We start from the raw sequence: 14,645 nt of genomic DNA, 5'->3' as shown, positions 1-14,645 counted from the left end.
GGGAGGCTGAGGCAGAAGGATTGCTTGAGCCAAGGAGTTTGAGGTTGCTGTGAGCTAGGCTGATGCCACAGCACTCTAGCCCGGGAAACAGAGAAAAAAAATAAAAATAAAAAATAAAAAATCAAATGTAGGTACAAAGAAGAGTTTGGCCAAGTACTCATCCAGTTTCTTAAGCCTTGATTGGAAAGGATATGGATTGTCTCAGGAATGCTGGTATCCAAACAATCAATGATCTGCTGTAACTCTTCCTGCATCCCAGGGGTTTGGAACAGGTCCTCCTAGCAAAGAAATCAGAATGAAGGGAATAGGCAAGATAATCACCCCTAAGGTTCTGAAGATAACCCAGGGATTGAAATAGCAGCAGGAAGCAAAAGAGAAGGGTGATATGTGTATTAATGATTAGTAATGGAGGTGTAAAAAATAGTACCTTTTTCCTATATCATCTCTATAATCTGTTGAAATTTTATTTCAAATAAGAAAATGGTCTTCAAAGGTTTTAGCCTATACCTGGTAAGGCAGGGGACTAGATGGCTAGATCAGGAAACCAGGTGTTCCACTTGTAGCCTCTTGACAAGAACTAGAAGGCAGAGTCCAAATGGTATAACCACATTCAAATGCTGACACTACTAAGTGCTGGGGAAGGAGTAAATGGCATGCTCATATTAAGCCTTGCTTTCAAGTTATATTACTCTTCAGTAGGTCAGAGAATATTACCCTTCAATTTGATCCCAAGAAAGTTCTCCTTTTGGGGGTAATGGGTTGTGATGGTTAGCATTTTAAATAGGATTTAAAAGAAAAATCAGGACCAAGTTAAAGAAATGGGTTTAAAGTCTGCTTTGGACTTAAAAATCTGTAACAGCCAAAGTAGGCATTATAGACTCAAGTATGAAGCTATCCAGAAGAAAAGAGTGTGCAGCCAGGAGACAGGTGTTCTTAGTTGTGGCCCTGGCTCTGCCACTACATTTAGACCGTGGTCTTAGGTAAACAACTTAGCTTGCATTCTTCAGCTGTCACATCTGTGAATAGGGACATTTTCACCTGCCCAGGCAATCTGACAGTGCTGCTGTGTTGAGGGAGCTTGGTAAAGTTAAAAACACTATGCTGACATGAGGTATTATAATTTCTTACAGGACTTTCACACCTTCCAAAGTTGTAGGGAAGGTCTAGTGTCACTTACCTGTTTACAGGCGTGTTTGTATAAGTAATCTACTAGAAGCCAGATCTCCTTGGGGACCTGAAGGGGTCTCTCACTGGCACCTTCATCCAAGGGAACCATCTGCAGAAGGGATTTCTCCTAATAGACGAAAAGGGATGAGAATCAAAGGGGTCTCAGAATAAAGACTTCTCTGTGTAACTTAATCTCCTTCAAATTCTGGTCATGTGGGTACAATGTGATCTTCATCTCTTAAGATTTTTCATTTCTTCTCACTGGGGACACCCCTGGTCAGAAGGCACTTGACACTGATTCACAGAGCTAAAGCATCTCCTTTCCTAAATGCTTCACTTAATCGTTCAACATTTCATTTGGGTTTACAATGTTTATCACATGGATGCATTGTGTCTAAATCCTTTCAAGGGTGACACCGAGAACCAGGGCTCCAGTGATACAATCACAGTGGAGTCTACACACCACTGGTGACTTGTGGGACCATTAAATTACAATTATCAATACAATACTTTGAGAGACCAGAATCTACACTTAGCTTTTTGTTTACTTTTAACTTATTCTTCCTTCAGGTCTTAGCACAAATACTACTGTTTTCACTGTTGATTTAAATGAGGTTTTTTGGCTCTCAGGAACTAAAGAGAATTTTCCACATTAGACCCACATATGTGAATGCTTTAGGTTTGACAGAAGTTCTAAACTTAAGGCACCAAAACTCATAAGTATAAAGTCAAGAACCAGAAATACCAAGAAAAGTCTAGGGTCTGAGTCCAAAAGTTATTGTCTATATTAACTCAGCACAAATTTCTATGGGCTTTTACTCCTTTCACCTACCTTTTTACTATCAGATTCTTCTGAAAGGACGTAAGAGAAAAATTAGACCAATGAATAATTTGAATTTGAATATGGCTAGAAAATAAACTCAGTTGTCTTATGTTTATGTAGTCAAATACAAATTATATGAAAAAGAGGTTTGAAATAGTAAAGGCATCTGAAGGCAGCCTTCAGAAAAATCCCAGTGGAGAAAATCATGACTAAGTTTTTACATCTTCCTCTCTCCCCTATCTCCAGCTTAAGGCCATATATTCTGTATGTTAACCTTAGGAAATTCTTGCTCAACATTTTGCGACCTGTAAATTCCATCCATGACCCCCAGCCAAGTAGCTTTAAGGGAAAGAAAATGAGTCTTTCACTACTTTCACAGGGACCACATACACTAAGGACGAGCTGAGGTCTCTTCTTAACATTGTGTTCTTTAGTAAGCACTGATGACCTTTTAAAGCCTTTCTGAGAGAATAAGGAAGAGAAGGGAGCATGACAGTTTATTACCATTTAAAATCTATTTTTTTTCTTACTGTAGGGAGCATGACAGTTGGTTACCACTTAAATTTATTTTTTTATTTTTTTACAGTTTGCTTCATTTCTTTCCCTGGGATTCTATCACTTGATATTCATGTTCTCTATAGTTGCCAGAACTTCTATCAGTGGCTTATCCACTGACTTCTTTCCATTTGCAAGTATTAAATCCAGGCATCCACATTATATCTGAGCCAAAACACTGTCCATAAAGCACTATGCTAACTTTCTGGACCAAATGCAACACATGTACAGATTCTTTAGCAGGTGTCTCCAAACTTACCATATATAAATTATTCACCACTGATTCATGTACTTTTTAAAAAATCTGACATCCAACTAGATCTTTTCCTGTACTAAGGTATTAAAGCAACACGAGGCACTGTCCAAGATAAAAAGACAGAACATGAACTGCTCTTAACAGAGAAGGGCTGGGAAGCAGAGCTGTCTGAAACCTTAGTGGTTTTAAAAGGTTAATAAAATGTCAGTAGGTTATATACACCACTCACTATCTATTTTTGCATTCATGTGTTATAATACAGAATGTCATACTTGTGTCTCTGAAGTCTAGAGAATGATCATGCACAAGAAACAACTTTAAAAAATTTCACAAATAATCCTGAACTCTGATTTTCAGAGGGAAACCAAGACACTTTGTCTTCTTTCAACAAGACACAGTCAGTGCCTGATAAGCCCACACTCTGTAACCTTTGCGCTAGTAACTAAAGCACAAAAACAGTATATCTACCCCATCATCAAAGTGCATTAAATTCCACCAAGTGGAGAGGTCCCATCAGATGCTCTATCAAAGTACTTTAAGCATGTTTATCAATCCCATGCTCCTCTACTTGATAGCCCTGTGTGGAGCTGGATGCTCTCAGGGTGAATGGAGAGGCAGTGAGGTACTGCAGAAGGGGTGCTTCACTGGGCAATCAGGAGACCTGGGTTCTAGTGCCCTCCAGCTCACACCCCTGCTGTCAGGAGCAGTATGAGTTTAGCAAGTTTTTCAACTGAAAGGGCCTTGGTTGTTTCATCTGGTAGAAAGGAGAAAATACCTTACCCCATCTGAAGGCAGAGGGCTGGACCAGATGATCACTTATGATCTCATTCAGGGCCATGATTCTATTCTATGCTCTATTTCTTGACTGTATCTGTGTATTCATTCAGTAATTAATTGCTATTATCACTAACCCCAAATCATTTTTAATGCAATGGAAATCTTCTGGTTTTATTGCCATTGGAAATAGAGGATAGCTAACTGGCACCCTCCTTTAATTCATGAGCTTTCAGGTACATCAAGATAGCTCTGTAGTATTTCTCATTTCAAAAATACAAATATGGAAACTTGAGTCCTACTGTTTTTATTGTACTGAGTCTCAGTGTCTTGAGTAGTGCAATAAATATCTTTCCTGTACTTCAAATATACTTAACACATTGACTGCCATCAGAGTTGTATTTAACTCACTCTAGTTTTGACCCTGGGGCCGTGTGAAGCATATATAAAATCTTACTTGTTGTTCTTATTTTTACAATTAATATTGACAATTTAATTCTAAAAAGGTGGATTAAATAAATAGAAGTCAATAAATTTCATTTTTCTATTTATGTTTACCTTTAAATTACACTCAAAGTTTTCATTCTATTTTTGTAATAAAACACTGTGGCCCCAAGGAAAAGTTTCTGGTTTGTGAGTGTGTGTGTGTGTGTGTGTGTGTGGCATTCAATGTGTTAAAGACAGCTGGCAGGACTTTAGGGGATTCTCACAGAGTCAGAGGTCTCTGATATGGGAATGCCTAGGGACAAATTCCAAGGACCACAGTTAAGTGTTAATCAAGCACAGGGAAACTCTCATAACCACCAATGGGTTGCATTACCTTTTCTAGGAAGCTGTCTTCGTCCTGAGAGCAGAGCAGGAAAAGAAAGTCAGTGACAGATAGAAAATGATTAGAATTAATTTACAGAACTAGAAACAGATCAGTATTAGAACTCACTAGATTATCAGACCCATATGCTATAAACAGCTTTGAATTCTTCAAATAAATTATGACTACTGAAAATGGAACACATTCTCCATATGCAAAGTTCTCTATATAATGCATATTGAATTTCTGTGCAGTTTATTGAGATTATCACTCAAGAAACATGTGTAGTCCTAGACTTCTGTGCCCTTTGGCAGTGGCCAGCTGACCCAGCCAAGTGCCCACTGATGTCTCTTCTTGTTTACTTGCTGTTTGGAGGCAGGCCCTACCCGCTGTACTGCATGGCTTCTCACCTCATCCTAATGCCACCTCAATGAAAGAATGTGGCTGTCAGCCTGACAGTGGTCATTTGGAAGGAGATAGTAAGGCTACTCTCCTTTCTACTGCCACTCTTCTCACCCCAGCTAGCCTCCTAAGCAGTATCCCATATTCCCTTTCCATCTCCTCATAACCATTCCCCTCCTCAAAGTGCCCAGATTTGAAGGTTCCTCTGAACTATAAATAAATTTCATTTCAGATCTTTGTGGATCAGAAGATCATTATCCCCTCTTTTTGTTTTCCTATTGGGTATACGAGAAAAGAGAAGTAGGGGAGAGGGAGAGCGAAGAAGGTACCTTTTTAATATTCCTGTCTTTTATGCTGTTATTATAATCAATAATAATAACAGCAACAGTAACTACTACCACTACTTAGGGAACATCTGCCATGTACCAGGAACTTTGCAAAGTGCTTACAATGTCATTTAATCTGCACATATGTGCAAAGTAGATATTATTACCATTTTACAGATGAAGAAACTGAGGCTCAGAGGTTAAATTATTTGCCCAAGGCCACACTTACTATTAGTGAGTAAGTGGCAGAATTAGGATTAGAACCCAGGTCTGATCAACTACCCAGTCATTATCACCTAGGTTCCCTTAGTCAACTCAGAAAGGACAATGATTGCTTCCTGGATGGAGAGGCAGGGAGAAGCTGTGAGAATGTATTCTCTGTAACAGGTTAAGGACAGTAAGAGACCACACTTACAAGGCAGCATGGTTAATGGAAAGAGTATAGGCATTGGTGTTAGACAGTCCTGGATACAAATCTTTATTCTGTCTCTTATTAATCTTGTTTAGACCTCACACAAGTTGCCAAACTTCGTAGAGCCTCAGTTTCTTCATCTCTAAAACAGGGATAATAATATTTACCTCAGAGGGACAAGGAAACAGCCTAAAACCAAGCAGCATGCCAGCAGAGGGTATGGGTCTCTCAAAGCTCCTCATACCTCCTCAGTGACTCCCAACTGGATTCCTCCCAGTCCTGCTATGGGCCACTAAGCACTCAAGTATAAATCACATGCCTCAGGTCTGATAAGTAAAAGGAGAAATTGCAATCTTACTGTCTGAGATGTACGGGGGCTGGGGGTGGGGGAGAGGGGTAGTATGTGCTCCTGGACACTCCAAGCGGCAATGCTGAATGCATTTCCCCCCAACTATTGTTATATACAGCAATTAGGTTTTTTAGTATTATTAGATACTTTATAAGTTAAACATTCCTTTGTGGGTTTACCTACACTATTAAATATCACATGAAATAATTGGAGTGATAGTGCTTTATAAGGTACATGGTATTTACAGTATTATAATACTTTTTAATGTGCAGTAAATTCTGAATGCCGAACATCTAATTTAATATAATGTTGGACTACAACCTCTTATAAAATTTAGGAACACATGTTAATAAATAGAGAATCACCTATCTGATACATTTATACTTTCCCTCCCATGAACATGTGACACATGATACGATGAGTAAAACTAGGCAGAGATTTTATATACTAGCTCACCAAACCAGGCCCTCAAAGAAGTTTTCCTGGAGCAGCAGCCATCTACCAGAACAAGGCACTGTGCTAATGCCTTTGAGGGGGAGGACAATGACTAATGAGGATACATAAAGGAGAAAGACGTGGTTTGTCCCTGACCCTGGTTTGTAACTAAGTTGATTGATGTAAGGAGTTCCAGAATTTATAGTCTGATATTGTTATAATTCACAAATACAAATTTTCAATAAATGGTTCCCAGCCCTTAGGGATATTAAAGGGTGGAGATGGGGAGGTTATATTACAAGTGGAAGAGGAAGAAATAAAGAAAGGCACAGAGAAGGCAATCTGCAAGGTGAGATTAGGAAGAAGTTAGTCATCTAGTTTGTGGGGAGCATAGAGAATTTTGAGAAAAACAGTAGGAAATAAATCTGAAAAGGTATGTTGAAGTCAGACTTTAGGGGACCTTGAATGACAGGTTAAGAAATTTGGATTGTATTCGGCAGGCATGGGGGAGCCACTGCTACCTTTAAGCATGGACTTGATAGGCCCCAAAGCAGTAGTACAGAAAGATCAATCTGACAGCCCTGAACAGGAAAAACTGAAGGGCAGAGAGGGAGAGGGGAATAGAGGTGGGGGAGGGAAGGAGAAAGGGAAGGGGAGAAAGAGAAAGGGAGAGAGGGAGGGAATCATTCAGACGCTATCAAGGTAGGTCAAGCAGGAGAGGGTAAACACCCTAACTAATGATGGAAAATAATATATTTCTTTTTTGAAAAGATGAATGGATATAAGAGAAAACTCGAAAAAAAATCAAAAGGACTTTGATTAAATACTGATGGAGGGGGTAGCAGATTTACATAGAGAGTTTACTTCTCTGGGTACAGGTATAAAGAAAGTAGATGTAAATTACATTTAATTCAATCCTGGTCTCAATTTTGAAAACAGAAACATCACTTAACCTACATTAGTAAACAGCCAACTTCTATGGTAGTACCAAGGTTACTACTACCAATTATTTTAATACTTAGTTCAATTGGTATTAAAAGGTAGAGATGCCCATTCTCTGCAAAAAGCTACGCATTGATCACATTAAAAAAGAGAACTTAGTTTAGGATCTCCCCAGTGGGGCAACACTGGCAACATTTGCTCTTAGAAGAATGTTCCCAGTAGTAAATGAAGCTAAAATAATATAAAAGTCATTTAGAGGTGGAAGATTCTAATTTAAAAATGAAAAGGAGAAAATGCATGGAAATTGAATTTCTAAAAAGGATTAGTTCATATAAAATACAGAGAGAAGAAACACAAACCATGCACCTAACAGGATGAGAAATGGATAGTTTGATTAGTAAAAAGTAAACACATAATGAAAAGATCACAGGGGACAAATTAATCAACAAGTTATTACTTTATTTCAATTTTTTGATATTGTTCTCTCAATAGACATGTCCCCAAGCAAATATAGTTTCTCTACCAATTCCTCAACTTTTTTCATCTCTGTATTTACAACCAAAACCCTAAACCAGATCTGGTAAGTTGAAGCCTAGTCTCCTTTCCATTAGTTGATTCTACAAGCAACACCAGAATGTTCCTCGAAATACATCAATTTACAACCTTATACTAATCATCAAAGCCTTCTGATGGTTCTAGACGCCCTCTGGTTCAAGCCTAAGCTCATCTGTTGACTTCAAGACTCTCTATCACCTGTCCCTACCTTGCCTAACCAACTTTACACATTCTTGTCCTTAATCTTCATTTTTTTCTGGGGAAATCACTTTCACCTTCTACCCTTCATTCAAGATGTTCCTTATGCCTGGAAGAGCCTGCTCACTCAATATATTAATATATGTTTCTTAAGTACTTGGACTTGATGAAAATACTTCTATGGCTAACCCCAAATCACTTTCCTAGTTTACTTCATTCTTACATGCTGAACTTATTTCTAAGTCATGTTAATGTAACATTCATCAAATATTCATTAAAAATAAAATAGGCTGATTCTGAGATTGATTTTTACAGGGATTATCTGGTCAATCAATAAGCTTTTATAGCATATAAGGGCCTGAGTAAACAGCACAGGAAAGGAATCTATTGTTAATACAAATTACAACCTCCATAACATTCACTTTAAATGACCTTCCAAAATACTGACTTACCAAACACACTGCACATTAGCCAGTAAAGGTAGCTAATGTTCAGATTATCTCTAACCAAACTCCTTATTAACCATGATTTAAGATTTAGCCATACTGTACATGCAAGTATACCTTCATCATTACTAAATTATAGGAATTCACATAAATTCCATAATACTTCATATCTGGTGGGTAATGAATAAATATTGATGATTATTTGCTACTTAATATGCTAGTTAATAAAACAGAAAAATATTTCTTAATTCTGGAAAAGAATAAAGATGATTACAAATAGTAGATTCTAATCTGTTTCCCACTTGTGCCAATTCTGTTTCCCACTTGTGCCAATACCAACTATTCTAGGAGTGGCAAAGTCACTGTTATTGAGAAGGGCAGAAGAATGACAAGGAATTACGCCAGTTATTTCATTCTGCATTTGGTGGAAAGAGGTGGGAAGAGGCACAAGAATCTTTCTGAAACAGTACATGGAGAGACAACACATACATTGAACTTACTTCTGGCTTCACCAAAATTTTAGAGGAAATAACACAATATAGGACAGGTACCATTATTAATAGCATCATCTCATGAGATTTGAAAAATCTTTGGTCTTGGAAAAAAACATGAACAAATATTAGACCTAAGGAATCATTTTAAAAGGTCAAACTCAAGTCAAAACAGAGTAGGAAGGAATTAAAAATGGGGTACTGTACTTTATATTTCTTGTTTACTGCTCCACACTAATACAGGTTGAGTATCCCTAACCCGAAAATCCAAAATCCAAATACTCCAAAATCTGAAACTTTTTGCGTCCACATGATGCTCAAAGGAAATGCTCATTGTAGCATTTTGGATTTCAGATTTCCAGATTAGGGATACTGAACCGGTAAGTACATAATGCAAATATTCCCAAATCCAAAAATGTCTGAAATCTGAAACACTTTTGGTCCTAAGCATTTTAAATATGGGATATTCAACCTGTAAAGATAATTTCCTCATCACTGAGATACAGGAATTTAATAACACTGAAATGCAACAGACTGAGAAAAGAATCAGAACCCTAAATCTTACAAAATAAAAGCTTTAAAAGAATTAACGATGATTACACACATACAATTTAATAAGAACTCAGCAATTTTGTAATTTAAAAAGATCAGGGTTCTATTTCTTTAACCTTCAATCACGTGCACAAAAAGGAAAAGGGCTTCCTATAGAGCCATTAATTCCTCTAATGATTTTGGCTACTTTCTATTTATGAACAAACAGGGTGGAATTACCTGATAATATATTTTACATAAAACATAAACTTTTTATGCTGGTTGAACCTCCTTCTGACCAATCTCAGAATATGGGAAAATTATGGCATTATAATGCCTCCACCAACTTTGACCAAAAATAAAGCTAGGTTGTAGTTTATAGGAAATGAGGGTGAAGGAAAGAGTATAAAAGGGATAAGTTAAAAAAATACCAAGAAGAAACAATCAGACAAATTTAGGAAATGGTGGACCCTTGACTGGACAACTGTACTGGACTCCTAAAAAGTCAACGTTGGCCAGGTGCAATGGCTCATGCCTGTAATCCTAGCACTTTGGGAGGCCAAGGCAGGAGGATCACTTGAGGACAGGAGTTTGAGACCAGCCTGAGAAAGAGCGAGATCCCATTTCTACAAAAAATAGAAAAATTAGCCAGGTGTGGTGGTGCACGCCTGTAGTCCCAGCTACTTGGGAGGCTGAGGCAAGAGGATTGCTCGAGCTCAGGAATTTGAGGTTGCTGTGAGCTATGATGACAGCACTGAACTCTAGCCCAGGAGACAGAGCAAGATCCTGTCTCAAAAAAAAAGTCAGTGTCATTAAAGAAAAAAAGTAGGGAACTGTACTATGCTAAAAGAGACTACACAGATCTCACCAAATATGCTAAATGAAGCCAGATTGGATTTTGGTTTAAAAAAAGCTATGAAAGAAATTCTTGGGACAATTGGAGAAATCTGAATATGGACTGGATGTTAAATGATACTATGGATTACTGTTAGCTTTCTTGGGTGTAATAATGGTATTGTGCTTATATAGAAATTTGTCCTTTTTCTTAAGAGATGTAGGCCGATGTATCTAGTGGTGAGGCAACATATTGCCATTTAATTTCAAATGGCACAGCAAAAACATCTGTGTGTATATAATGTACATAAGGCATGTGAGGGTTTACTGTACTGTTCTTTCAATTTTTCTGCACATTTGACATTTTTCATAATAAAAAGCTGGGAGATAGTGTTTGGGATGAAGGGAAGGGGGAGGAAGAAAAAGGAAAACAACTTTATCATTCACAATGTATTCTAAAATGTGAAATACTAAATTTGAAAGACAGAAATATGGTGGTAGAAGAAAAAACAATTATCATGAGAAACAGCAGAATGGCAGGATATGAATTTCTGAAGAAAATGGTTTTCTCTTAGAGGTGATACACTCAGTCATGAGGGCTCTAGGGAAACAAGTATAATTCCAAGAAAGAATGCCGGGGCTGGACTTAAGTGTTTTAATCTGCTATCTGAGTCACAGCTAAAGCAATTCCATGGCAACAGAACAGATCATACTCAGACAAGCCAGCAGCCTGCCTGTTGGTCCAGTCCTCTTTGCTAGATGTTACAATCACTTGCTCTGGCTAGGCCAAAGGGTACAACATGGATATCAATGGTAATGATGGTGTATGGCTCCCACTTCACCTAATTTTCTTTGGTAAAAGACCAAGAATATACTTCTGTGGCCCAAAGAAATCTGCATACAAATCCAACAAAATTTTCATTTAGAAGAAAAGTTCCTTTTTTAAATTTTTATTTTTTGTAAAGATGGGGGTCTTGCTATGTTGCCCAGGCTGCTCTCAAACTCTTCCCACCTGGGCCTCCCAAAGTGCTGGGATTACAGGCATGGGCCACCATGCCCAACCTGAAAAAAAGCTCTTAATAGGGTGAACTTCTTACTAAACCAATTTATGTTACTAAAGATAATAAGCACCACCACTTCCTTCCTAAGATAAGAACATTGATATTATAGCTTGACTTGGGGGAGAGGTGGGAAAATCATCCTTTCCTTTCTTAAGTGAATCATATTAAATAAGTATCAAATTTCAATACATATGATAATTATCCGTGAAGCTGATGAAATGTAGATTCCTAGGCTCCACACCCTGAGATTCTGATTCCATTGACAGAGGTGAGGGGAGAGGAACCTGTACTTCTAATAAGCACCCCTGTGGAGTCTGATGCAGGGACTCCAAGTTTCCATCATATCTGTGCTTCCCTAAGTAGCCAAGTTTTACTTTGATTAGATATAATGTAGTCTAGTGAGGAATACTAGACTATAAATCAGAAAATATAGGTGATAGATTTGTCACTAACTTATGGCATTTGACTTTGGGCAAGTTAATGTCTCTGTGCCTCAGTTTTCTTATATGCTTAATGAGGATAATACTGCCTGCCCCACTTACTGTACCCAACATACATGCTAATTTATACAGAAGTGACTAGAGAGTATGAAGAGTTTAACAAATAAGCATTATATCTTTGAGAAGGAAATCGTTAATCTTATTTGGTGAGCTTAGTATTATCTATTATATTCCTGACAAGAGCCAACTACAGATTAGTCTCCCCTCTTTCCTCTTAGGCTTAATCTAATCAAAGCAGTGCTAGAGTAAAGTGACATTCTTTTTCCCTGCTGCAGAAAAGAGAGAAAGCACAGAGATAATGAGGACATCATGGAAGTATTGTGAAAATTATATGTAAAGGAGGTTTATGTCTTAGGATGTTTCTTACCAAGTCTATGAGTTTGGTAACAGGAACTTCTCGGATTGGTCTTTTCATTCGGCACAAAGCCTCTAAGGATGTACCAAAACAACTTGGGAGGTAATTTCCACTGATGGTTAAGAAGTAATCTTTGCCTCGATCCAGGTGAAGGACAAGAATATCTTCAATCTTATCTTCCCCGGAGTTCAGGATGGTCACAGAGTCTTTGCTGACATACACATCAAGAGAAATGTCCACTGTCTCATCTGAAACGTAAGACATGATACATGGTAGTAGAGAAACTTCCAGTGGAAAAGCAAAAAGGGTATGACCAACAGAACAAGTATCCTCTAAAAAATCATTAAGGAATAAAGGGGAAGAGATTGGGCTCACAAAAGAAGTGTCACCAAAATAATGACAGTGAAGGTAAGAGACATGTGGTTAGAAAACAGGAAGTTAAACCAAAGGGATGAGAGTCGTGAAGAGATGGTACATCACCAGCAGAGACAATGGTAAAGGGAAAACTCACTTGGCTCCAAGTAGCCCTCAAAAGGTTCAGCCCGAAGCCATGGCTTGCAGTACTGGCTGTCATTAAGCTTAGGGATGAAAGAAAAATGGCAGGGAACCTGTCCATTGTTGCTGATCTGGAACTTCTCCTTTTGTAGTTGCCGAAACTTCACATTCTCAAACACAAACTGGGGAGTAACAGACAGACACAAACATGCATCACTAGTAGGGGAAGTAAGTCAGTTGGATTATTCCATAGAGGATATGAAGAATAAGGTAATTATTAACCAGGTGTGCAACTGCCATATGCATTCACCATCTGAGCCAACTTCACACTATCCACTTTCATATATTATTATACTCCTACCAGCAGAGAAGGAGTTAGGTGGCTCTCACTAATTCTCTAGGCTATTCTGATCGTTCCTGGCATTCTAAGAGGGTAACCCAACCTTGGTCCAGGGCGTTCATCCTGTGACCAAGTCCTGGTTTCTGAGATATAAATTAACTAGCAACTCCGAAAAATTAAATAAGTGCAGCTAACAAATGAGAGTTTACTATGTGTCAGGCACTATTCCGAGAGCTTCACATGTATTGACTCCTCCAGAAAAAGGAACTGCAGCTCTGACAGGGTAAGACTCTTGCCTGTGGCCAAGCATCTACTAAATGGCAGTGCTGGGATTGGAATGGGAGGCAGTTTGACTCCAGCACACACTGTCTTAATCACTTTGCCATGTCACCTTTTCTAAATACCATGGTTTCCTCTGTGCTAACTACAATGGGCAGTAAATGCGGAGGCCAGGTATTTTTGCTCACCTCCCTCCTGCTGAGTTCTAAAGAAGGAAGGAAGTCATTTTCCATTCTGTCCATGATGCGTACGATATCTTCAAAGACTTTCCGATACCTCCGTTCATCCACAACCTTCACCTGAAAGAAAATGAACTCTCCTTTTAGTCTTACGTGATCCTAGCTCATCTCACTTTGAGATTACCTAACAATTTAAAACTGGTCATTACAGCAATCATTTAAAATAAAACTGTAGTACAAACAACATCGTCAAATACTTTCTGATATCTCACTTTATCCACAACTTTCACCCGAAAGAAACCTTATTTTAGTTTTATGTGCTCTCAATTTCTTTCTTTTTTTTAATTTAAGCATATTATGGGGGTACAAATGTTTAGGTTCCGTATATTGCCCTTGCCCCACTCGAGTCAGAGCTTCAAGCATGTCCATATCTCTAAGAGTCTCTAACAATTTTTTAAAAAGTTAGTAAAGCACACATAAATTGAAGAAAGAATTATAGAAGTACATACTTTAAGGTAAAGGTAAGGTTAACTGGCTAACTTCCTGGAAAACTTAAACTTCTATGTTAAGAAGCTTGGCAAGGCCAGGTGCGGTGGCTCACACCTGTAATCCTAGCGCTCTGGAAGGCTGAGGCGGGAGGACAGCTTGAGCTCAGGAGTTTGAGATCAGCCTGAGCAAGAGGGAGACCCCGTCTCTACTAAAAATAGAAAAATTAGCCGGGCATGGTGGTGCATGCCTGTAGTCCCAGCTATTTGGAAGGCTGAGGCAGGAGGATTGCTGGAGCCCAGGTGTTTGAGGTTGCAGTGAGCTATGATGATGCCACTGCACTCCAGCCCTGGCCACAGAGTGAGACGCTGCCTCGAAAAAAAAAAAAAAAAAAAGAATATTTTTTTGCCCCATTGTTAAGTCATTTGGTGGTGGAGAAAATGTGATGGTTGTGGTAAAAATGATTTCTTGCATTGCACAAAATGAGAGTCGAAACATACCAATTACTATTTCTAATAATCATCATAAAATAGTGAAATAGCAGAAAATACGATTAAAGCATTTAACTCTATTAGCTGCTAAGCACAATGCCAAGAATCATAATATCATTGCTCAGATTATATAATAGCAAAGGCATGTTACTAAA

The 14,645-nt window shown here is 38.3% G+C and overlaps 1 protein-coding gene across 1 annotated transcript in view; it reads right to left on the bottom strand.

The window, feature by feature from the left end:
* Positions 1-14,645, bottom strand: part of OCRL (oculocerebrorenal syndrome of Lowe) — a 41,639-nt gene that overhangs the window by 4,362 nt on the left and 22,632 nt on the right. Inside the window, exons 14-19 of the mRNA XM_012653471.1 lie at positions 13,523-13,633; positions 12,732-12,897; positions 12,233-12,468; positions 4,396-4,419; positions 1,178-1,294; positions 194-278 (exon numbers count right to left, since the gene is read on the bottom strand). Of these exons, the coding sequence (XP_012508925.1) occupies positions 194-278; positions 1,178-1,294; positions 4,396-4,419; positions 12,233-12,468; positions 12,732-12,897; positions 13,523-13,633 (739 nt within the window). The remainder of the gene's footprint in view (positions 1-193; positions 279-1,177; positions 1,295-4,395; positions 4,420-12,232; positions 12,469-12,731; positions 12,898-13,522; positions 13,634-14,645) is intronic.

The sequence above is a fragment of the Propithecus coquereli genome, unplaced genomic scaffold (assembly GCF_000956105.1).
Source record: "Propithecus coquereli isolate 6110/MARCELLA unplaced genomic scaffold, Pcoq_1.0 Scaffold42, whole genome shotgun sequence".
NCBI classification, from domain to species: Eukaryota; Metazoa; Chordata; class Mammalia; order Primates; family Indriidae; genus Propithecus; species Propithecus coquereli.
This window is presented reverse-complemented; position numbering and strand designations above follow the sequence as displayed.